At 40.4% G+C, this 23216-nt stretch overlaps 1 protein-coding gene across 4 annotated transcripts in view; it reads right to left on the bottom strand.

Annotated features, from left to right (window-relative positions):
* Positions 1-23216, bottom strand: part of hhat (hedgehog acyltransferase) — a 251016-nt gene that overhangs the window by 170907 nt on the left and 56893 nt on the right. For all 4 annotated transcript variants that reach the window (XM_072265059.1, XM_072265058.1, XM_072265056.1 and 1 more), the window contains 2 exons: positions 17440-17590; positions 14878-14913 (listed from right to left, as the gene is read on the bottom strand). In XM_072265059.1, coding sequence (XP_072121160.1) covers positions 14878-14913; positions 17440-17590 — 187 coding nt within the window. The remainder of the gene's footprint in view (positions 1-14877; positions 14914-17439; positions 17591-23216) is intronic.

Below are 23216 nucleotides of genomic sequence, written 5' to 3'. Positions count from 1 at the left end.
CTTCACCATTCCCTTTTCCCTCTCTTACCTTATCTCCTTGTCTACTCATCAACACCCTCTGATGCTCCTAACCCCCTCTCTTTCTTCCATGACCTTCTATCCTCTCCTATTAGATTACCCCTTTTCCAGCCCTGTTCTCTTTCACCAATCCACTCCCCAGCTCTTCACTTCATCCCTTCCCCACCCAATTTCATCTATCACCTTGTATTTCTCCCTCTCCTCCCTCATCTTTTAAATCAACTCATCTTTTTTTCTCCAGTCCTGCTGAAGAGTCTCAGCCCAAAACATCGACTGTATTCTTTTCTATAGATGCTGCCTGGCCTGCTGATTTGCTCCAGCATTTTGTGTGTTGTTTAGATTTTAATATGTGCTTTCGTGTACAGTGGATAATTGGGCCATCGGTTAATCAGGGCAGTCAATTATTTGGGACAACTTTTAAAGAACAAAAACTAATTGAGAAAATAGCCAGGAATCCCTTTGTTTATTTGGGACACTTGGTCACTTAATTGGGACAGCAGGCTGTTGCCAAAGTTTCTAACTAGCTTCTGTCACGTGCATTTGTGTGGCCATTAGACATTACACCATGTTTACAGCGAAGTTTTTAAATAGCATCAATTGCGCATGCCTGTCTATTGAATTTGCATGCATTCAGCCCGTATCATTTTAAAGATCACTCTGTAGCTACGTATCTGTCTAAATGTCTTTCAAACTCCAGTGATTTTTGTCACTGACAGTTGTCAACAAATAAGCAGCAAGACAATTCAGAATTGTTTTGCTTACTGCGGTTTCAAGCATTTAGGCTTGGAGATACCAGGAAGCCATGAGTGAAGATAAAATACATCTATAAATTTGCTGATGATACAACCATTGTTGGTAGAATCTCGGATGGAGATGAGAGGGCGTACAGGAGCAAGATATACCAACTAGTGGAGTGGTGTCGCAGCAACAAACTTGCACTCACGTCAGTAAGACTAAAAAACTGACTGTGGACTTCAGGAAGGGCAAGACGAAGAAACACATACCAATCCTCATTGAAGGATCAGAAGTGGAGAGAGTAAGCAGTTTCAAGTTCCTAGATGTCAAGATCTCTGAGTATCTATCCTGGTCCCAACATATTGGTGCAGCTATGAAGGAGGCAAGAAAGAGACTATACTTCATTAGGAGTTTGAAGAGATTTGGTATGTCACCAAAAACACTCAAAAACTTCTATAGATGTAATATGGAGAGCATTCTGACAGGATGCATCACTGTCTGGTATGGGGGGGGTGGTGTTACTGCACAGGACTGAAAGCAGCTGCAGAAGGTTGTAAATTTAGATATACCAACTAGTGGAGTGGTGTCGCAGCAACAAACTTGCACTCACGTACAAGTACCCAGGACGCCTTCAAGGAGCGGTGTCTCAGAAAGGCAGTGTCCATTATTAAGGACCCCCAGCACTCAGGGCATGCCTTTTTCTCATTGTTACCATCAGGTAGGAGGTACAGAAGCCGGAAGGCACACACTCAGCAATTCAGGAACAGCTTCTTCCCCACTGCCATCCGATTCCTAAATGGACACTGAACCCATGAACACTACCTCACTTTTTAATATACATTATTTCTGTTTTTACTCAATTTTTAATCTATTCACTATACTGCAATTGATTTACTTATTTATTTATTCTTCTATATTATGTATCACATTGAACTGCTGCTGCTAAGTTAACAAATTTCATGACACATGCCGGTGACAGTAAACCTGATTCTGAAACAATTTCAGTACTGTACTTTAACAAATTAGGAACTACAAAGAATTTGAAGGTATTGAAAATCATCTTGAATCTTACAATAAAAATGAAGATTTGAAGGATGCATTCTGGTTTTGCTCAGTTAGTCATTCAAAAGACTGTGGCAGTGTACACTGGATGAATTCCTCCATCGATAACAATTAGGAACAAATAAACAGTTTTATAGTACCATAGTCATATTGATAGTGTTCTAATTTGTTCTGTGTTTCATTTAAAGAGAATTGTTTCTCAGTCAAACTGTAGCTTGTCTTTTTTTATACCTTTTTAACTATTTCCATGAAACTTTGGCAGCTGCTTAATTGGGACAAAATGCCCTGGTCCCAATTTGTTGGAATCCTCTCTACATTTAAAAAATTGATCAAGTTAACATGCCTGATTTGTACAAGGGAACTTTTCAAGGGCACTGGCTATTGCAAAGGTTGACCTTGAAACAACAAATCAAAAATAACCCAACTGTTTCATAGCAATATGAACATCTGTTCAAACAAACAAGCTTACCAGCTCATATTATTTGAAAAGGTTCAGCATTCTTAAATTCAGTGAGTAAGGCGGCAGTACGGAAAGAATGTTCACAAGTACTGGCAAGGGCTTTACAAAGAGATTCAGATCTGCTTTTAATATATGGTAGCCTTCTAAAGAACTGCAAATCAAAAAAACAGAAGATGGGACAACTCTGACTGATATACAAGAGCTTTATGGTTGACAAATGGAGCTTTACAAATTATTCTGCTCAAAGGAAACCATTATCCTGCTTCTCATAATGCAGGAACTGTTCAAAAATAAAATGGAACAATCACAAAAAATATATTAAAGTATGTTTGGGATGGCAAAAGGTAACAAATCAGTTACAAGTAATGAAAAATTTGTGAGCATTATCTGCACATTTTTGTGACTTGTAAGAAGAAAGCCTTTTACAGCAGCATCTGAAAGATGTGAAGATAATAAATAATGAAGCATGCTTCATAAGCACTGTGACCCATGGAAAGTGAGCAGCCCAAGATTCAAGCAGTAGAGCTTAAGCTTGCATTCAAATTGTGGATGCTCTTGCAGGTGTTGGCTTGTCTCTGTTTGCACTTCAGATGAAGGGCACAACAAAAATGAAGTTACAGATTTAGCATGAGTTGCACGAAGTCTGTAATTCTCCTGAATATTTTATTTTACATTGACATTGAACTGCTTATGAGTAAAAGCACAATGCAATGCAGCCGAATGTTTTGTTAGAGGCAAAGTAAGATACTGAGGGGAAAAGAGTCCAAAGTAGTAGGTTAAGATCTCTTCAAAAAATATAGCTGTCAGTAAAATTTTCAACCAGAAAGCCAACTGTGATCTGCAAAAAGGTATTTATTTCATGCCTGGTGGAAGACATGTTTAAATAACATGTAAGAACTCAAGAGATAACATGAATAGTCCATTCAGCCCATCATAGCTGCCTCACCATGTAACAAGACCATGGCTTATCATTAGCCTCAGCACTACATTACTGAACTAAATCCATTCATCCATTTCAGAGCCAGTGCTCAACAGTTCAGCCAATGGAGTCATCTGCCCTGGATATACCCTGGAAAGTCCGAGAAGAATTTGAAAATTTCATGCTGTCACTTCTAATTATAGAAATGCTTTGGAGTTCCTGCAAGGCCAAAACTAACAACTAGAGAAAACAGTTTTTTAAAGAACACAAGAGTTTCTGTAGATGCTAGAAATCCAGAGTAACAAAGACAAGATGCTGAAGGAACTCAGGTCAGGCAGCATCTATAGAAAGAAATAAAGAGTCAACGTTTCAGCCCATGACCCTTCATTTCCTGCGAATGGTCATATTGTTCAAGATTCCCTGTAGATCTTATTTCTTATTTACTTTTAATTTAAATTCATTATTAATTTTAAAATATAATCATAATTCTATCGCTTATTTTTGTGAAAAGCACAACAGCAGATGCCATTTCATTGGCTCTTCACTCAAACCTGGAACATCTGGACAGAAAAGATGCATACATCAGGATGCTCCTTATCAACTACAGCTCAGCATTCGACACTATCATCCCCTCAAAACTAATTAATAATCTTCAAGATCTTGGCCTCAATACGTCCTTATGCAATTGGATCTTCAATTTCCTCACTTGCAGACCCCAGTCAGTTAGATTGGCAACAACATCTCCTCCACAATCTCCATCAGCACAGGTACACCACAAAGCTGTGTGCTTAGCCCCCTGCTCTACTCACTTTATACTTATGACCGTGAGGCTAAGCACAGCTCCGATGCCATACTTAAGTTTGCGGATGACACCACTGCCACTGGCTGAATCAAAGGTGGTGACGAATTAGCATATAGAAGGGAGACTGGAAATCTAGCTGAGTGGTGCTACAACAAAAACCTCTCACTCAATATCAGCTCCTTGGTCTTGCTGACTGTTGACTTCAGGAGGAGGAAACCAGAAGTCCATGAGCCAATCAGGGAATCAGAGGTGAAGAGTCAACAACTTTAAATTCCTCGGTGTTACCATTTCAGGGGATCTGTCCTTGGTCCAACATGTAAGTACAAATATGAAAACTGCATGGAGACCTCTATTTCCTTAGAAGTCTGCGATGATTCAGCATGACATTAAAAATTTGATAAACTTCTATAGATGTGTGGTGGAGAGTTTACTGACTGGTTGCCTCAGGGCCTGGTATGGAGACACCAAAGCCCTTGAATGGAAAATCCTACAAAAAGTAGGGAATATGGCCCAGTCAATCACAGGTAAAGCCCACTCCACCATCAAGCACACCTGCATGGAGCACTGTTGCAGGAAAGCAGCATCCATCATCAGGGACTCCCACCACCCAGGTCATGTTCTCTTCATGCTACTGCCATCAGGAAGGTGGTACAGGAGCCTGAGAACTCACACCACCAGGTTCAAGAATAGTTATTACTCCTCATCCATTAGCTCTTGAACCCTTCTCGGTCCATCACTGAACTGTCCCACAACCTATGAACTCACATTCGAGGACTCTTCATCTCATGTTCTCAATATTTATTGTTTATTTATTATTAATTTTTTCTTCTCTTTTGTTTTTGCAGAGTTTGTTGTCCTTTGCATATTGATTGTTTGTCCATCCTGGTGTGCTCTTTCATTGATTCTATTGTGTTTCTTATACACAAGAAAGCGAATCTCAGGGTTGTACTACATATGATGACATACCTGTACTTTGAAAATAAATTTACTTTGAACTTTCATTACACAAATCTTCATTAGATGCAGAAAGCAGGTAAGTTATTAATATTGGATCAAAAATAAAAGACTACTTCTAACAAAGTATTATTTACAAAATAGAAAAACAGAAAGGAGTTGTGTTCCACCCAACCCCATAGCCCGTCCTTTAAATCTGAATTCAAAATGTTATTTCCCAGCATGTATTATCAGAAACATACTGTATGTACCACCGACTCTTGCTCAGTAAGGTAAAAGATGGTCCTTCTCATAACCTACAGTAAATAAGCTGAAGACAGTACATGCTCAAAAGGAACAGGAGTGATTGGCATGGATGTTCGGTCCAAGAGATATTTGCATGGGTGATTATCCAGCACTAGGTAGACCCATTAGATATAAAATTGAGATTGTGCTTGGATAATATCTGATAAAACAAGGATCCTTTTATGTTTAGCTTTTATTTCTATTGAGCTTTATTTAAAAAAAAAACACCACTCCCAAGTATATATGAACAGAAGACTACATTTAAAAAATTGCTTCAAATGTTAAAGGTCAACACAATGACATACCAAAGACATCAAAAATGTCCTTTAATGTGACAGATAAGCACCAATGAACCAATCAACAAGGCCCTTAGAAGGCAAGAAAGCAAGTTGGTGTTTACCACAAAAAGGGAAACAAGAAAAGCTAAATATTAAATTGGTAAATTGGTTTATTACTGTCACGTGTACCAAGATACAGGGAAAAACTTATTTTGCATAACATTCATATAGATCGATTCATTATAACAGTGCATTGAGGTAGTACAAAGTAAAATATAAAACATGACAGTATTAAGAAAGTGCAGTGTAATAAGGTGCAAGATCATAACAAGGTAGATTGTGGGGTCAAGAGTCTGACTTATCTCATTAAGAAGCCATTCAACAGTCTTATAACAACAGTTTAGAACTGTCTTGAGCCTGGTGGAATGTGCTTCTAGGTTTTTTTTAAAATATCTTCTGCCTGATCAGGGCGGTGGGGAGTGTAGGGGTGGGAGAGAGAATATTGAGCTAGGGTGGGATTTTTAAATATGCTGGCTGCTTTACTGAAGCAGTCAGAAGTGCAGCAAGAGTCCATGGAGGAGCTGGTCTCTGTGATGTGCTGAGTTGCATCCACAATTCTCTGCAGTTTCTTGTGGTCATGGGCAGGGCAGTTGCCACACTAAGCCATGCTGCATCTGAATAGGATGCTTTCTCTGTGCGCATTGATAAAATTTGGAGAGGGTTCAAAAGAGACATAGTAAATTTGATTTGATTGGCAATAAGTGAATCAGTTTCATTCACTCAAAAGATGAAACCAAAACAGAGGTTGACAAGGATTCCTGCACTGCACTTTTCTCAGTTCAGAGGAGGTTTTTTTTTTTTTAAATCATGGTTATCAGTCGTTTGTCAGCACATTTAGAGAAAGCTGGGGCATTTTATACAAATTTCCATGAATAGAAATGGCAGCATGTACATTACTTAAATTCTCTGCTTTGAAGACATAATGGAATAGAACCCATAAAGGTTTACTTGAAGCTTAAATGAAATTTTGAGTCTGGATTGAACTTAAAGGAAGGAAAGGAAAGGTACATCGCATCCAGAGTTTCACTGGTTAGCGGATGATTTCCCTCCACGCCTCTCTGACGTAGTGGGGAACTGCATACGAGGCAAGTTACAGCAGTGGTTTTGCCATTGCCTTCTGCTGGGTGAGTTTCGAAAGAGATCACCAGTTCATAACCCAGCACGGGTGGAAAGCGTGCAGGGGAGCCGGCTGGATTCGAACTTGAGACCTTTTGTCCCGGAGTCCGGCACTGATGCCACTATGCCACCAGCTGGGTCAAACAACTTAAAATCAGAGTAAAAACATTTATTTGGACAAATTAGATAGATGCTAATGAACAGAAATATGGATCCATTTATGCATTTCAGAACAAAGATTATGTGGCAGCATTAGAATACTACTGACATTTTTGCATAACTTTGCTTTGCAAAACTTTTGCTGTTAGATTAACACCAGATAAACTAGTGTTCATGCTGATTATCAAATGACAAGAGTTGATTTAGTTCGCCTTGATCTGCGAACATTCTTTTTTTTTAAATTATCAAATCTAGTAAGCAACTTTCTTCAGATATGTGTGAAATCTGGTTTTGCCCTTGTGAAACTATTATTTAAGCTCTCATTAGGAGCAATGCAAAAACAACAAAAAGAGCAGACATAACATCTGGGCCTTTAATCTTCTTCTATCATGCATTATCTTCTACTTCGCATTATTCTTACAATTAGTTATTGCCCAAAATCAGATATCTGTCTTGAAAATATCAGTACAATACAGTAAACATGTTTCTCTGGTGAGGGTCTGGGATACCATCAACTTAGCTGTCTTATCTTCACAAACAAGTTTGCTTGAAAATTAAATTCAAAAAGTGTGTCTATGCTTTAATTAAGGTAATTTTGAAATGAAAGCCTTCATTTTAAGAGCTTTAAATGGTTCTGAATGCAGAAACATTCAAAAAACATGATAATTAGGGAGAGCTTTAGTTCTCTACGCTGGTTTGCCTTTCATGAGGGAACATTCTAGGCTTCACCAAGTCATCATCCAGATACACTTACTGAACTCAAGGATGTGAATCAGGAAGATAATCAGAGGAGGATGCTGAAGATTTAAGTGTCAGTGTACAGGGACAAAAGGTTATAATTAAAATCAACTGAATTGATCTGGGTCATTAATAGTAGAATGTATATGATTAAGAATGTCTATCACATTTGCCTAGTTCATAACAATTCCAAAATAATTTTTGGTGTACAGATCACTGAGACATTTCCTTAGTGAAACAAACACTATAAATAAATTTAGCCATTATTTGTCACAAATCAAGTGGTTTATAGTGTCTTTTGAATATAACCAGGCAATGAATGAGATAGAGAGTACAGTGCCAGCAATAAGCCTTCCAACAATGTTAAATTGTTAGGGCGTTTTAAGGTAGATCAATTGAAACCTTCAACCATCTCATACTTCAATAAACATTGCTCACATTTGACTAATTTTATTGCAAGTACTTTTTAAATTATGGAGCCATAGAAATAAATTCCCTTTCAAACACCAGAATCCAGCTTTGGATCATGGTGTTAATTTTGTTGACCAAGCCCATTCCAATGCAGGATGAAACTCATGAAACTGGTCACTGCGTGGGAGCAAAACAGTGCACATGAGCACCAGAGGGCTTTGGATGACAGCCATAGAAAAATAAGAGATTGGCAGAGTGAAAGTGATTTTCCTGTGCATATTTCTGTGCTATTCAGATTGGCTTACATAGAGAATATCAAAGAAAATTTCTGTAATACGCAATCTAAAGGTAATTTCCCTTCTACATCAAGAGAAATCAATTCTCTTTCATTACAATTCAAATATGTTCAGTTCATCATCACTGAGACTTGATATATCTAAGCGATGACCAATAAATACTGCTGCCAATAATCAAGTCTACAACAGAAATGTACACTTAATGGCTTGCATGTTCTGATGATTACTGCCTTTTCCCATAGGTACAACCACTTTGTAACCATGGTACATCCGTTTATACAGGGATGTTATGCTAAATCTCTCTAAAACATTGGCCTGGCCTCAACTACATTATTGTGTCCATTTACAGTTGCAACATTATAAGAGGACTTGAAAACATTAGAAAGTTCCAGAAAAGATTTACAACGATGCTTCTTGGGATGAGGCAAGAAGTTACAATGATTGAGTGAAAGAGGTATTTTTCTCTCTGAAGGGATATCTTACAGAAGTACATAAAACGATGAGAGGCCTAGATAGTGTCAACAGTCAGAAGCCATTTCCTGTGGTGAACAGTTCAAGGATTAGAGATCACAAACATAAAGGGGAAGAAAACTAAGAATGGCATGAGGAGAAACAGGTTTCTTTTAAAACACAGCCTATGTATGGAATTTGGAATGCACTGCCAGCAGAACATTGTAAATATGGTGGAGCTCTATGAAGGAAAAGTCAGAGGGGGAAAACTTGTTTTGGCAGAAAGCTGGCACAGACATAATGGGCCAAATGGCCTCTTTAATTATTTTATAATTCAATGCAGTGCAGCAAGATCATTAAACCTTGTTAAGGGAAAGTTTCAACTTTCAACAAAATAAAAATTAAATCAATTTTAGCCAATCTTCATGCAGAATAGTTGAATACTACAAAAAGGAAATTATGTAGTTGTTATTGCCACTCTATACATTTCCTACTACATTTGTATTACTCCACAATTACCTAGGATTGAAAATTGAAAAGTTGCTATTTATAGCTCTGTCCTCAATTTTAAAAATGGCAATTTTTGCTATATTTTGTGATAGTGCTGTGACCATTTGGATGGTGATAAGGCAATGATATGATCTTAAACCAGTCCTGCCTGAAACGTCAACATGCTCTTTTACATAGGTGCTTACATAGGGTCTTTTAAGAGACTCTTAGATAGGTATATGGGCCTTAGAAAAATAGAGGGCTATGGGGTAGGAAAATTCTAGGTAGCTTCTAGAGTAGGTTACATGATTGGCACAACATTGTGGGCTGAAGGGCCTGTAATGTACTGTAGATTTCTATGTTCTATATGCCCCCTGGCCTGCTGAGTTCCTCCAGAATCGTGTGTGTGTGTTGCTTGGATTTCCAGCATCTGCAGATTTTCGCTTGTTTGTGATTTTAAAACCTGTTTTAAAATCACTTGAGTTATGTATAATACAGTACTTGATTATCACAATAATCATTGGAGACAATACTGATCTATGACATCCTTACTTGGAGGGGCTCTGAAAAAAGTCAGACCGAGTTGTGAAAATTGTTGAAGTGTGAGCAGATCTCGTATGGTGTAGCAACAACCTTCCACCAGCAAACCCAAGGAGTTGATTGTGGACTTCAGAATGGAAAAGTTGAGAGAACACACACCAGTCCTCATTGAGGGATCAGCGGTGGAAAGGGCGAGCAGTTCAGGTTCCTGGTATCAACATCTCTGAAGACCTATCCTGGGCCCAACATAATGATGCAATTACAAAGAAAGTATGACAGCAGTTATATTTCATTTGGGGTTTGAGAAGACTTGGTACATTACCAAAGACTTGTGCAAATTTCCACAGATGTGCCATGTGCATTTTAACTGGTTGTATAACCAACTGTTGGGTACGGAGGGGTGACTGCACCGGATTGGAACAAGCTGCAGAAAGTTTGTTCCATCATGGGCACTACACTCCCCAGCATAGAGATCTTCAAAAGTTAATGCCTCAAAATGGTAGCATCCATTATTCAGGATCCCCATCACTCAGGACATATCCTCTTCTCATTGCTACCATCAAGGTGGTGGTACTGGAGCCTGATGACACCCACTCAACATTTTAGGGAGTCTCTAAAATGAAGCATCCTCTGCCATCAGATTTCTGAATGGACAATGAATCCATGACCACTACCTCATTTTTTTTTGGCTCTTTTTGCACTAATTATTAACTATAAATTATTTATTGTAATTTATAGTTTATTATGTATTGCAATGTACTACTGCTACAAAACAACAAATTTCACGACATATGCCAGTGACATTATACCTGATTCATCCTGACATCAGATGCTAAAGTAGCCTTTCTTCTGCTGTATAACCTGATTTTCCCATAGCTATCTCATCAAATAACTATTGCTTTTCCACCTCCAGGTGCAGACTCTGGAATGCAACTCTGTGCAACTGAAGCAGAACTCAACAATATATGACACTCTGCCTGAGGCTTATTAAAGTCTTCAGCAATCCCACAATGGTCCAGACAGCTGAAAGTTGTTTGAACAGGATTCCCGTCTCCCACTGTGTCAGTGCTACTCAAGTGGGGTAAGATTATCAACCAGTGAACATCGCATCAAAGACAAAGAGCAAGAGATGGTGGGTTGGCTGAGGATAAAATTATAATCTCTAATAGAAATGTGTGCAGAATGGCAAGATGTTGATCCCATGAACAGCAATTAGCTGTGTAGTGATAATGGTTTCACAACATGATAGAAGTAGATATAATTATGAGAGACACAGATAAGGTGGGTAAAGTCTTTATCCCATTGCGGAAATGTCTAAAACTAGAAGGCATAACTTTAAGGTGACAGGGGAAAAGTTTAAAGACGATGTGCGAGTCAAGATTTTTTTTTTTTTTTAAACAAAGAATAGATGGCACTTGGAATGCACCCACCTCTTTGCACACTGTGGGTTCGCGGAGAAGGTGTGGAGGAGGATGGAAGGGCTAGTGTCACGCTTCACCCCCAGCAGCTGCATAACAGAGGACTCGCTGATCTATGGGATGTTCACATGGGTGCACACGGAGACAAACATCAGGTGCTGCTGGCAGATCATCAACTCAGTGGAAGACGCTCTTTGGTCAGTCCGAAACTTGATGGTCTACCTGCACATGGAGAGGTCCATGGCACATTCTCAGCTGCAGGAGTACATTTCTGAGGGACGCACTCAAACTTGGTGTAGCCACCGCAAGGGCCCGGCAGGGAAGGACGGTTTAGGGTTCTTCTCCCTCAGGAGGGGGAGGGGTTGGGTGGTGGGGAGTATACTCAACAACACTGGTGGGTAAAGATGAACCAACAGAGTGCCACATGCGTGGCTGAAAGTGTGGGAATATACAGAATGTAATGGTAATGTCTGTAAAGGATGGAGAATCATTGAACAATTTATTGTAAATAATTTTATTTTGAATAAAGTATATTTTGTTAAAAAACCTGAGAAAGTCATGAAAGCAAAAACAACAGTAACGTTTAAACACCACACACAAAATGCTGGAGGAATTCAGCAGGCCAGGCAGCACCGATGGAAGAGTAAACAGTTGACGTATCGGGATGAGACCATTCATCAGGACTGGGTGGTGAAGGGAGGGGAGGAGTAGTACAAGGTGGTAGATGATAGGTGAAGCTGGGAGAGGGGGAGGCGTGAAGTATGGAGCTGGGAAGTTGATAGGTGAAAGAAATAAAGGGCTGGAGGAGGGGGAATCTGATAGGAGAGGGTAGAGGACCATGGACGAAAGGGAAGAGGTAGGAACACCAGCGGAAAGTGATGGACAGGCAAGGAGATAAGGTAAGAGCGGGAAACAAGAATAGGGAATGGTGAAAGGATTGGCGGGGGGGGGGGCGGTAGAATTACAGTAAGTTTGAGAAATCAATGTTCATGCCATCAGGTTGAAGGCTACCCAGACAGAATATAAGGTGTTGCTGCTCTAACCTGAGTGTGGCCTCATCGTAGCCGTAGAGGATGCCATGGACTGACATGCCAGAATGGGAAAAGGAAGTAGAATTGAAATCGGTGGCCACTGGGAGATCTCACTTTTTCCGGCAGATGCAGCATAGGTGCTCGGTGAAACGGTCTCCCAATCTATGTCGGGTCTGAATGGTAGTGAGGGAGGAGGTGTAGGGGCGGGTAGGGCACTTTTTCCGCTTGCAAAGATAAGTGCCAAGAGAGAGATCAGTGGGGAGGGACGGATGGACAAGGGAGTTGCTTCAGGAGCAATCCCTGGGGAAAGTGGAAAATGGGGAAGAAGGAGACATGTGCTTGGTGGTAAGATCCCACTGGAGATGGGAGAAGTTATGGAGAATTATGTGCTGGATGCAGAGGTTAGTTGGGAGGTAAGGAAGGACAAGAGGAACCCTATTCCTGGTGGGGAGGTGGGAGGATGTGGTGAGTGCAAAATAGAAGAGATGTGGGTGAGGGCAGTATTAATATTTAAAAGGCATTTAGATAGAGAAATGAACAAGCAGGGAATTTAAGAGACACATAGGCAGATCATGTATGGGCAGATAGGAATTGCTTCAGCTGGCAATCTGAATCTGAAGTTAGTGCCAGAATCTGTAAACGAAGGCAAGCTCTCTAGCAGGTTTTCGAATATGCCAAGAACCTCATTGCCAACACTAATCAAACCATCAAGAGTTTCCGCGAGAGAACACATAAGCTATCATACTATCCAGGAAACTGATGACTGACTCACTTCACCACCAGCCAGGCTGTTGACAACCCATGTCCAGACCTTACCTCTGTGTTATTCTTGAAGTGCCAACTCTTCATGGTGCTAGAGTTTGAAATAGAAAGTTGACCTCCTTGTATTCCTGTCCTATCTGGCCATTGTGGAGTTTGAAGGTGTCAAATGCAAGATTGGATGGTGGGAGTGATGGGGGAAAAATGGGATGAGCAAGACAAAATGTGAGAAGGAAGATGAGGAAGGAGATGATATCATCTTTAGCCTCGCTTCTGGCCATTTTCTCTGCAGGTATCCTAATAATTATCAAAACCAGTTTCTTTATTGACCTGGGACCTGGGGCACGCAAGTACTCTGCGTAATTGCTGCTTTTTTCTGGTTTTGCATCATCTAGTCCTGAAGGAGCTAAAGAATTGTATCAACAATAGCTGTGTAATCAATATAGACAATATGACTCCCTGCCATTGCACGTATGCTGTGTTTTATGGTAGAGACTGCAGTAAATGTTAAAACAGTGAAATGTGATGTAGGTCAAATGGATGTTAGGTGAGAATCCTTATTCATAGTTCACTGTTCAATAGTAAATTAAAGATTGCTCGAGATTAAAGAGATTACAGTTTGAAGAGTTATGGTATTTGGAAAGCCATCTACTGATCCAGAACTGGTTGTTTTCTATAGCTTTAACATTAACAGGAATCAATGGCACTGCAGCATAGCAAATCCTTGCAAGCTGCTCTCTGCAGATCCACTCATTGATTCTACTATAAAAACTTTTTACTCTTTTACACCTCACTTCTATGACTATAAAATGGCCTTGCACTTTATTGTCTACCTCAATGGCACTGTGTTTGTAACACTTCATTCTGCATTCTATTATAGTTTTCCCTGGTATTACGATAGTGCACTGTTATAACGAAATAATCTGCATGGATGGCATGTATAACAGTTTTGCACTGTTCCTCATTACATGTGTTAATGATAAACCAATATACTACTTCCACATGTTCACTAAACATGTAACATTGCAACCAAGTCATTAAAGTTACACTCCACTACTCCCAGGTGTCTTGATTGCCTTCAGGACTCTTGTAAATACATAACCTCTGTTATTTTCCAGGCGGCTTTGAGCAGCAATCTAGCTTTTACTACACCTTACCGTTGGAGTCCAGCTCTTGCATTCAGCCAATGCACAATGCACTTAACGTTAGCTGAACATTTCAGTTTAGAACAGCAGATAGCATTACGTAGGCTTTTGACCTGTATTCCTTGAATATGCAAACTCTTAAATCTGCATTGCAGCTCATCCATTTATAGAAGCTTGGAAATATTGAACACTTCAGTGTAATTCAAGAAATATTCAAATAAAGGTCAAAATCAGTTTGTGCATTCACTGCATTCCTTGAATAAACAAGGCCAAATTTGGCATGTCAAGTAATTGCAAAGGATGGACTTCACAGGGAACAAGTTGACAAACATTCCAATAGAAAAAAAACATCAGCACAGGGACACAGGCCAAAGTATCAGCGTATGACCCTGCAAATCAACTTTATTGTGATTGAAATGCAAAGTGACTGAGAAAACATCTTGGCAAACAAGGCTGCAAATTCAAAAAATAATGTACCTTAAACTACATTCACAGGAAATTCAACATTGTATAATTCAAATAATGTCTTGCTGCATTACATTAAAAAGATAGTTTTCAGCTTTTTTATGCCCAATATTCTGATTTGAAAATTACACAGTTAATTTTCGCTTGATCGAGCATCACAATGCATTACATAAAACTGAAAGATAAAGACTTATTACGTGAATCCACATTTTCCAAAACCCATTGATGGGAAAGGAGAAGAAATTTGTCAGTTGAGAGATAATACAAGTTAAAAAGTTGTACTTTACCTAACCAGCCAGCGGTGTAGTCCAACATCAAACTCCCTGGAATGGGAAAAGCAAGAATTAAGATAAATTTAGAACAGAATGAACTTCAAGAATCACTCTGAGGATGTTTTGTTAAATTATTCAAACTGCCGTAGTTCCACTGAATCTTTAAGGATGAAACAACTAGGCTACAATTTAAGAGGCAATGTAAGGTTGCCACTTGGAATTACTTGCTTATCCATCCAGACGTCCCAGAATGCAGAATTGGCACTATCTTGAGCCCGCATTATACCTAAAGTTGCCACTGTTGGACCTGACAGCTGTGCCTATGCTAACGCATAGAGCTCTCCAAAGAGGATCATGCATAAACTGGAGACTTCCCTGCTGAACACCTCCGCTATTCTGTCTGCAGAATCTAGAGTTAGAACAAATTCTCTGGCTAATGGTAAATAGTTTACAGGCTCATAGATATATTAGAAGAGTGAAACCAAGATCTGTGGGGCATTAGGAGTAAGCAGACTACCTGAAAACAACACAAAAACAACTGACTGCACTCTACCTTTTTTTTAAAACTTTCTTACCCTTTCACAATTGCAGAGACTAGCAGTCCAACCCTATAGAGAGACTATATAGAAAAGACAATGGAGAGGGAGGGACAAAATGCTGGGAGAAAGAGAATATGGGTTAAAAGGCCAAATGGAGAGAAAGACAGTGTGGAAGAATTGGGAAAAGACAGAGAAGGCATGTGAGAAAACATGAGGGGATGGCAAAAAAAAAAATGTGGAGAGTTGAGAAGGTAGAATTCAGAGAAATATGTTGGGCTGACAGAGTGGGTATGAATATATTTAAATTAAAATCAATTAGTTTCACATTCAGAGCATTAGGTAGGAATTATCAAATTTGCATGAGTCCTTACATGTGAATACGTGCACTCATACCGCTTTGGCAGTTAGCAGATTCTACTTACACAGTTTCCTTTGAAGTTGTGACCAAAAAGAGACATTTTGAAAAAACAAAACACTGTTGGTTACACAGAAGGCTACCAACTACTTGAGTGGAGAGCACACCACTCTGAAATGTACTTGCATTTTCAGCAGAAGCAGCTACAGCTGCAATTGCACAATGAACAAGCAATCAAGTTCTCTCTTTTTTTTAAGGGTCATTGACTCAAAGGGCCTGCAGCTGCGACAAGGTATTCACAGCCCACCTGTGTCGGCTGAGGGGAGACCATCAAGAGACTGCTTTTGAAGCAGGCAACTGACATTAGACTAGCATAGAGCATTGTGATAACTAGTTTGAATTGATAAATGCACAAATTTTCCTTTTCAAGCAATGCCTTCAATAAATTATGTTGAAATTACAATTTGCTGCTTATAAGCAAGGAAACATTCATTCTGAGGCCACCATCATCGCTTGGGATAGACACCAACATCTTCCAAAATTCCACTGATTCCCAAGGACCTGATGTTCTACTGTTCTGAAACAGGTTAGTTATAGCAAGAGTGGATGCTGCCACTATTAACTTCAAAAATAGTCCCTGCAGATTGGAGAAGAGCAAGTGTGATCTAATTTTTTAAGAGAGAGAGCTAGAGAGACAGAGACACCATTCTATTAGAATTATGTTTGCTTTGATGTCAAGAGTCAGGAAGCCTTGTTTCAGATTTATAAAATTCCAGTTGGGTCACATCTGGAGTATTGCATGCAACTTTGGTCACCCCATTAGGAAATGGTGGCATTAGCCAGAGCACAGAAGACATTGACCAGGAAGCTGGCTGGAATAGTCAGCATGTGTTAATTGGACAAACTTGGGATATTTACTCAAGAGCAGGGGTTCCCAGCCTGGGGTCCACAGACCACTTGCTTAATGGTATTGGTCCATAACAGAGAAAAGGGTGGGAACCCCTGCTCTAGAATATTGGAGACGAAAGGACACCTGATAGAACTTTATACAATCCTTAACAATCCATGATCATAAACACCTTAATCCTTCTATTCATCCTCTCCCATTATTTCCCCATTCCAATATTATCATTGATCTTATCAATGACAACTAATAGGTTCCTGCTCTCCTTACTGCTTCCCATTCAAAACAGTCAATTCACTTTCCCTTCCCTGGAATTAAAAATTCTCAAGATTTTTGTTTTCCAAACTCTTCCATGGTTTCACCTGTCCCTATTTCTGTAATCTGTTCCACCTCTATAAATTGACATCTGTAGAATTTAATTGCTTCACCATCACCAATCATGCTTTCTGTTGACAAGACCCTAAGTTATGGGATTCCCCCCTCAATATCTACCCCTTTAACTGGTTCTTCCTTCAATTCTTTAAAGCCTCTTTCCCTATTAATATTTTAGCAATTTTCCCTAGTATCTCCTCATCCAGTTCAGAGTCAATATCATATCATCTAGAAGTACTGGACAATACTTCAGATACATCTGAGGACTCTCAGTTGTACCTTCCATTCAGCAAGATCCAGCCTTGCGTTAAAGGACAATAAAGTAAATGAGGCAACTGCCTCAACAAGAACACCATTTCATTCTTAACCTTCACTTTCAACAAAAAAAAGTACTGTATATAATTTACCTCCATGTTCCTGTAAAACTGTACAGGCTGCTGGTGCACCTTGGCAATCTTGGTGCTTCAATACCATCCAGATACATGATAATTGATGGAATGCCATAAAGCAGCAGATATTTCAGATAGAAGAATAATGTATGAGCAAACCCAAGGCCACCTTGGAAAAAAATATACAAATTATTTTTATCTCAACTGTTTCTCTCCCAAAATCCAATTAGACAAATGCAGCATTTCATTTAAATGGCACCTTTAATAAAGCACAATATTTCAAGGTACAGTAGTCAAATGTTATCAAACAACATTTGGCCTCAGAGCATAATAGAATCAATGGAGAGAGCAGAGATTTTGATCATTTCAGGTTAACAGAGCAAAGCTTGGGCTTTCATACTGGTGTCTCCTTGTGATCTGAAATGGATAATCACTTCTATTCCATGAAACTTTTTCAAACCAGAGCAAGGAAACATCTTCTGACATAAAAAACAGCTAAGCTTCGATATTATCAACGAAGTGAAATGAACATTTAATATTAGCTATGACCACTCCACAAGGACATTGCTGCTTATTCTGCAAAATGTCATTCAAATTTCCAGTTGAAATAGGATGAAAGCAACAGCTTGCTGCAGGGTTAAAATAAAGGACTTTGATCAAATAATACTGTAACTAAAGCTTAAATAAAGGAATGCAATTAACTCCTAGTAAACCAACGCCATCTAAAAATAAACCTTGGTGTGCATCTTTAAAAATATTTCTGGCAGGAAGGAGATAGAAAGCATTATGACAGGGTGTCAAGATATCAACCTTTACCTCAAAGTCAGCAAAAACAAAGGAACTGTCCTCCTCTTTGGGAACAAGGCAGGGCAAGTAACTGAAGTGGCAGTCAAGAAGCACTTTGGCTCTGGTGACTCTAATTCTATCAGTTCTCAGACGGTGCTGGGAAAGGATAGGACAGGTCTACGGCTTCCTGAACTGAAGCAGGGTAACCTTGGGGGAATTGGGCAGGATCCAGCAGAGGTTGGCTGGGTTGGCCTTTTTGAAGGGATTGAAAGGCAAGGGGGCAGCTTAAAAGAGTGTGGCATCAAGCATTGAGAGACAACACGACACCACTTGGGTGAGGAGTAAACCTCAAAAGTTTAACGAACTTTTGCTGATCAAGAAAAAGATCGGATCAGATCTGATCTGGTGAAGAAAAAGATGGAAACATACATTGTTTTAGAATGAAAGGAAGTGAAGGAATTCAGGGAAGTGAATCCCTTGATGACAATAAAAAACGATTAAGAATTCTCTTAAGATCAGTAGAGCTACTAGGACTTGATGTTTCAATCCCTATGGTAAATTGGCACTCTCGATGTTGGCAGTGGGTTTGGAGTGGTGACAAGGAGGGAGGGTAGGTACGTCATCGGGGTCATCAGGTGGGCACCCTCCTTCTTTGACATTTCGTTGATAAGCCCACGACGTCTCCAGAGGGCTCAACGGTGCTACCTGGCGTCCCAGATACACCCCCCTCAGTTCCATACTCTCCTGTCTTCATCTTGCAGCCCAGTTGTTGTCTTTCCTTTTAATCCAAATCCAATTGCTGCTTTCTTCTGCTGCATTTGACAAGGACTTGATTGCTTGTTGGAGGGGTACATGTCCACAGATCCCTGAAAGTTGCCTCACAGGTGGATAGGGTAGCTAAGAAACCTTATGGGGTGTTAGCTTTCATAAGTCGAGGAATAGAGTTTAAGAGTCGCGATGTAATGGTGCAGCTCTATAAAACTCTGGTTAGGCCACACTTGGAGTAGTGTCCAGTTCTGGTCACCTCACTATAGGAAGGATGTGGAAGCATTGGAAAGGGTACAGAGGAGACTTACCAGGATGCTGCCTGGTTTAGAAAGTATGCATTATGATCAGAGATTAAGGGAGCTAGGGCTTTACTCTTTGGAGAGAAGGAGAATGAGAGGAGACATGATAGAGGTGTACAAGATAATAAGAGAAATAGATAGAGTGGATAGCCAGCGCCTCTTCCCCAGGGCACCACTGCTCAATACAAGAGGATATGGCTTTAAGGTAAGGGGTGGGAAGTTCAAGGGGGATATTAGAGGAAGGTTTTTTACTCAGAGAGTGGATGGTGCGTGGAATGCACTGCCTGAGTCAGTGGCAGAGGCAGATACACTAGTGAAGTTTAAGAGACTACTAGACAGGTATATGGAGGAATTTAAGGTGGGGGCTTATAAGGGAGGCAGGGTTTGAGGGTCGGCACAACATTGTGGGCCGAAGGGCCTGTACTGTGCTGTACTATTCTATGTTCTATGCTCACCCCTATCTTCTTCAATAGACTGGTCATAGATGTAGCAACGAATCCCCTGCATCCCACTTCTACAGGGAAAATCTTGGTCTTCCAGCCATTCTGGGCAGTTTCAGTTGCCAGTTTAGAGTACTTGGTCTTTTTCCTCTCATAAGCTTCTTCGACACCATCTTCCCATGGTACTGTCAATTCCACAACATATGCTAGCTTGGCTGTTGTGGACCACAGGACCACGTCTGGCCGGAGTATTGTAGCCGCAATGTCTGGGGGAAACACAAGGTTTTTTTCCAAGTCCACGACCATTTTCCAATCCCGAGCAACCTGCAGAATGCTTACATCTTTTGAAATAAATAGAGAGGTGAAAGAAAAGGTACAAGATAGATCTAGCAGGTAAGGTTAAGGAAAATCCCAAGAGGTTCTATAGCTATATTGAGAGTAAAAGGGTGGCTGGTGAGAGAGTAGGTTCCTTTAAAGATCACCAGGGATCGTCTCTGCCTTGGGCCACAGGAGATGGGCAGGGTATTTAAAAAATATACATCTCCACTGTGCAAACGGAGGAGAAAATCATGTTTGCTGAAGAGATAAGGGAAACAAGTGGAGAAGTTTTAGAGGCCATTCATTATACCAGGGAGGGAGCATACGCAGCCTTAACATGTGTTACGATAGAGAAATCCCCAAGGGCAGACTGAGTGCATCCTTCAATTTTGCGGGAAGTTAGAGAAGAAATTTCAGAGGCTCTTGCAAAGATATTTATTATATTTTTAGCTACTGGTGAAGTTCCTGAAGAGTGCAAGGCAATTAATCTTGTTCTTTTGTTTAAGAAAGGTAACAAGGACAAGCCAGGAAACTTCAGGCCAGTCAACCTGACATCAGTGTTGGGAAGCTCAAAGTTCAAAGAAAAAATTTATTATCAGAGTACATACATGTCACAACATACAACCTGGAGATTCTTTGTCCTGTGGAGATATTTAGCAAATCTATAGAACAATACCAGTAAACAGGATCAATGAACAACAAACTGAGCAAAGGCAAATATAAATAAATAGCAATAACTAACAAGAGCATGAAATAACAAGATAAAGAGTCCTTAAAGTGAGACCACGGTTGATGATGATATTAAATGCTGAGCTGTAATCGATAAAGAGCATTCTAATGTATGCACATTTGTTGTCCAGATGTTCCAGGGTTGAGTGAAGAGCTAATGAGATGGCATCTGTTGTAACCCTATTGCTTCCGTCAACAAATTGGAGCGGGTCCAAGTCACCACTCAGACAGGAGCTGACATGCTTCAACACCAGCCTCTCAAAACACTTTATCACCGTGGATGTAAATGCCACTGGGCAATAGTTGATGACACAGGTCCCTGTGCTCTTCCTTAGCACCGGTAAGATTGAAGCCTGCTTGAAGTGGATGGGTACCACACACTTCCGGAGCGAGAGGTTGAAGATATCTGTGAAAACACCAGCCAGTTGGTCAGCACAGGTCTTCAGTACTTGGCCAGGTACTCCACCTGGACTAGATGCTTTCTTGGATTCACTTCCTTGAAGGCAGCCCGCACGTCATCTTCAGATACTGAGACCAAAGGATCATCAGGATACCGGGGGGTGGGCAATGGTTCTTCCCTGACCTGGTTGTCGAAACCAGCATAGAGAGCATTGAGTTCATCTGGAAGCAACGCTCTGCTGTCCCCTATGTCTCAAGATTTAACTTTGTAGGAGGTTCTGGCATTCAAACCCTGCCACAGCTGCCAAGCATCCCTCATTGATTTCAGTCTAGTCTGGAATCTCCACTTTGCCCAAGAGATGGCTTTCTGGAAATTACACCTGCACCTCTTACAGCATTCTTGATCTCCAGACTTGAATGCCTCTGATCTGGCTCTCAGCAAATTTCGAATATCATGCTTCATGCAGAGTTTCTGATTGTGGTAAAGCCTCAACAATTTCATGGGAACACACTCATCTACAGCTGTTTTAATAACGTCTGTTACAATCCCGGTGAAGTCATTCAGATCCTCAGATGAATTCTTGAAGACAGCCTAGTCCACTGACTCAAGGCAATCCTGTAAGTCTCCTTTTGCCTCCTGCGACCACCTCTTAGTTGTGTTGATCTCTGAAGCCTTGATCTTTAGGCTCTGCCTGTATGTAAGTAGCAGGAGTACAGCCAAAGGATCTGGTTTGCCAAAATGCAGTCTCAGGAAGGAACAACAGGCATTCCTTGTCATGGTGTAGCAATAGTCCAGTGTGTAGGACTAGATTTGCATGTTGATGATAATTGGGCAGGGTTTTCTTCAAACATGCCTGGTTGAAGTCACTGACAATAATTTAAAATGCATCGGGATGGGCTACTCCTTGCCTGCAGATGACAACATGTAGTTTCACAAGTACTTGCTTATAATCATCCGCTGGTGGTATGTAAACTGTGGTCAGGATCATGGGTGAGAAATCCCAGGGCAAATAGAATGGTCTACATTTAATCATTAGGTGTTCTAAGTCAGGGAAACAAGAGGTCAACATAACCCCAATGTTCATACATCAACGAGAATTGAGTAAAAAGCACATGCCGCCACCTTTTCCTCACTAGATTCACAGTTCAATCCATCCTGAAAATAGTAAAACCTTCCAGCTGGATAGCTACATCCGGCATATTCACCACTAATCAAGTTTCAATGCAATAAACAATTGAGATCTGACTCTGATACAGCAGCCTTGCCGTCAATCTTATTTTCCAGCAATTGCACAGTCGCCAACAAGATGCTGGGTAAAGGAGGCCTCATCCCTCTGTGCTTCAACCTGGTTTGAATTCTGCCTCTCCTGCCGCAGTTGACCCTTAAAGGCACCACTCTCGCTCCTCTGGAGCTCATTACTTCTGCTCCGCATTTGATCATCAATTGTGAGATCTGAAGATCATTGATGTAATTTTTTCGTAATAATTAAGAGGAAATTTACATGCTGCAGATTACAGCAAAATCAGTTCAAAAGAAATATACTTAAGACAATTTTCTGCAGCCCACAGAGAGTCGCTGATGTACGCCGGCGCCTTCTTTACCGGAAGGAATTCTGAAAAACAGGATCTGGCAGCCCATGGACAGACAGACTGATTCGGAGCTGTCAGCATGACCAAAAGTCATATTTGACAAATCCTTCAGAGCATTTTTTTGAAGATGTAACTAAAAACATAGATGAGGTAGGGCAGTAGATGTTGTTTATTTGGACTTTGGCAAGGCATTTGTCTAGGTGCTGCCTGGTAGGCTGGTCTGGAAAGTTAGGTCCCATGGAATCCAGGGAGAGTTAGTTAGTCAGAGGTAGGAAACAGAGGGCAGTAGTTGAAGGTTGTTTCTCAGAATGGAGGCCAGTAACTAGAGGTCAGTGTTCCAATCCTTGTTATTCATTATTTATATCAATGACTTGGATGCAAATGCACACCTGGTCAACAAGTTTGCTGATGAAATGAAGTTAAGATTGCTAACAGCAGAGTGACATTGCATTTTCTGGTATTTTAC

The sequence above is a fragment of the Mobula birostris genome, chromosome 8, assembly GCF_030028105.1.
Source record: "Mobula birostris isolate sMobBir1 chromosome 8, sMobBir1.hap1, whole genome shotgun sequence".
Taxonomy (NCBI): Eukaryota; Metazoa; Chordata; class Chondrichthyes; order Myliobatiformes; family Myliobatidae; genus Mobula; species Mobula birostris.
Note: the sequence above shows the minus strand (reverse complement) of the source record. Positions and strands in the feature narration are given on the sequence as shown.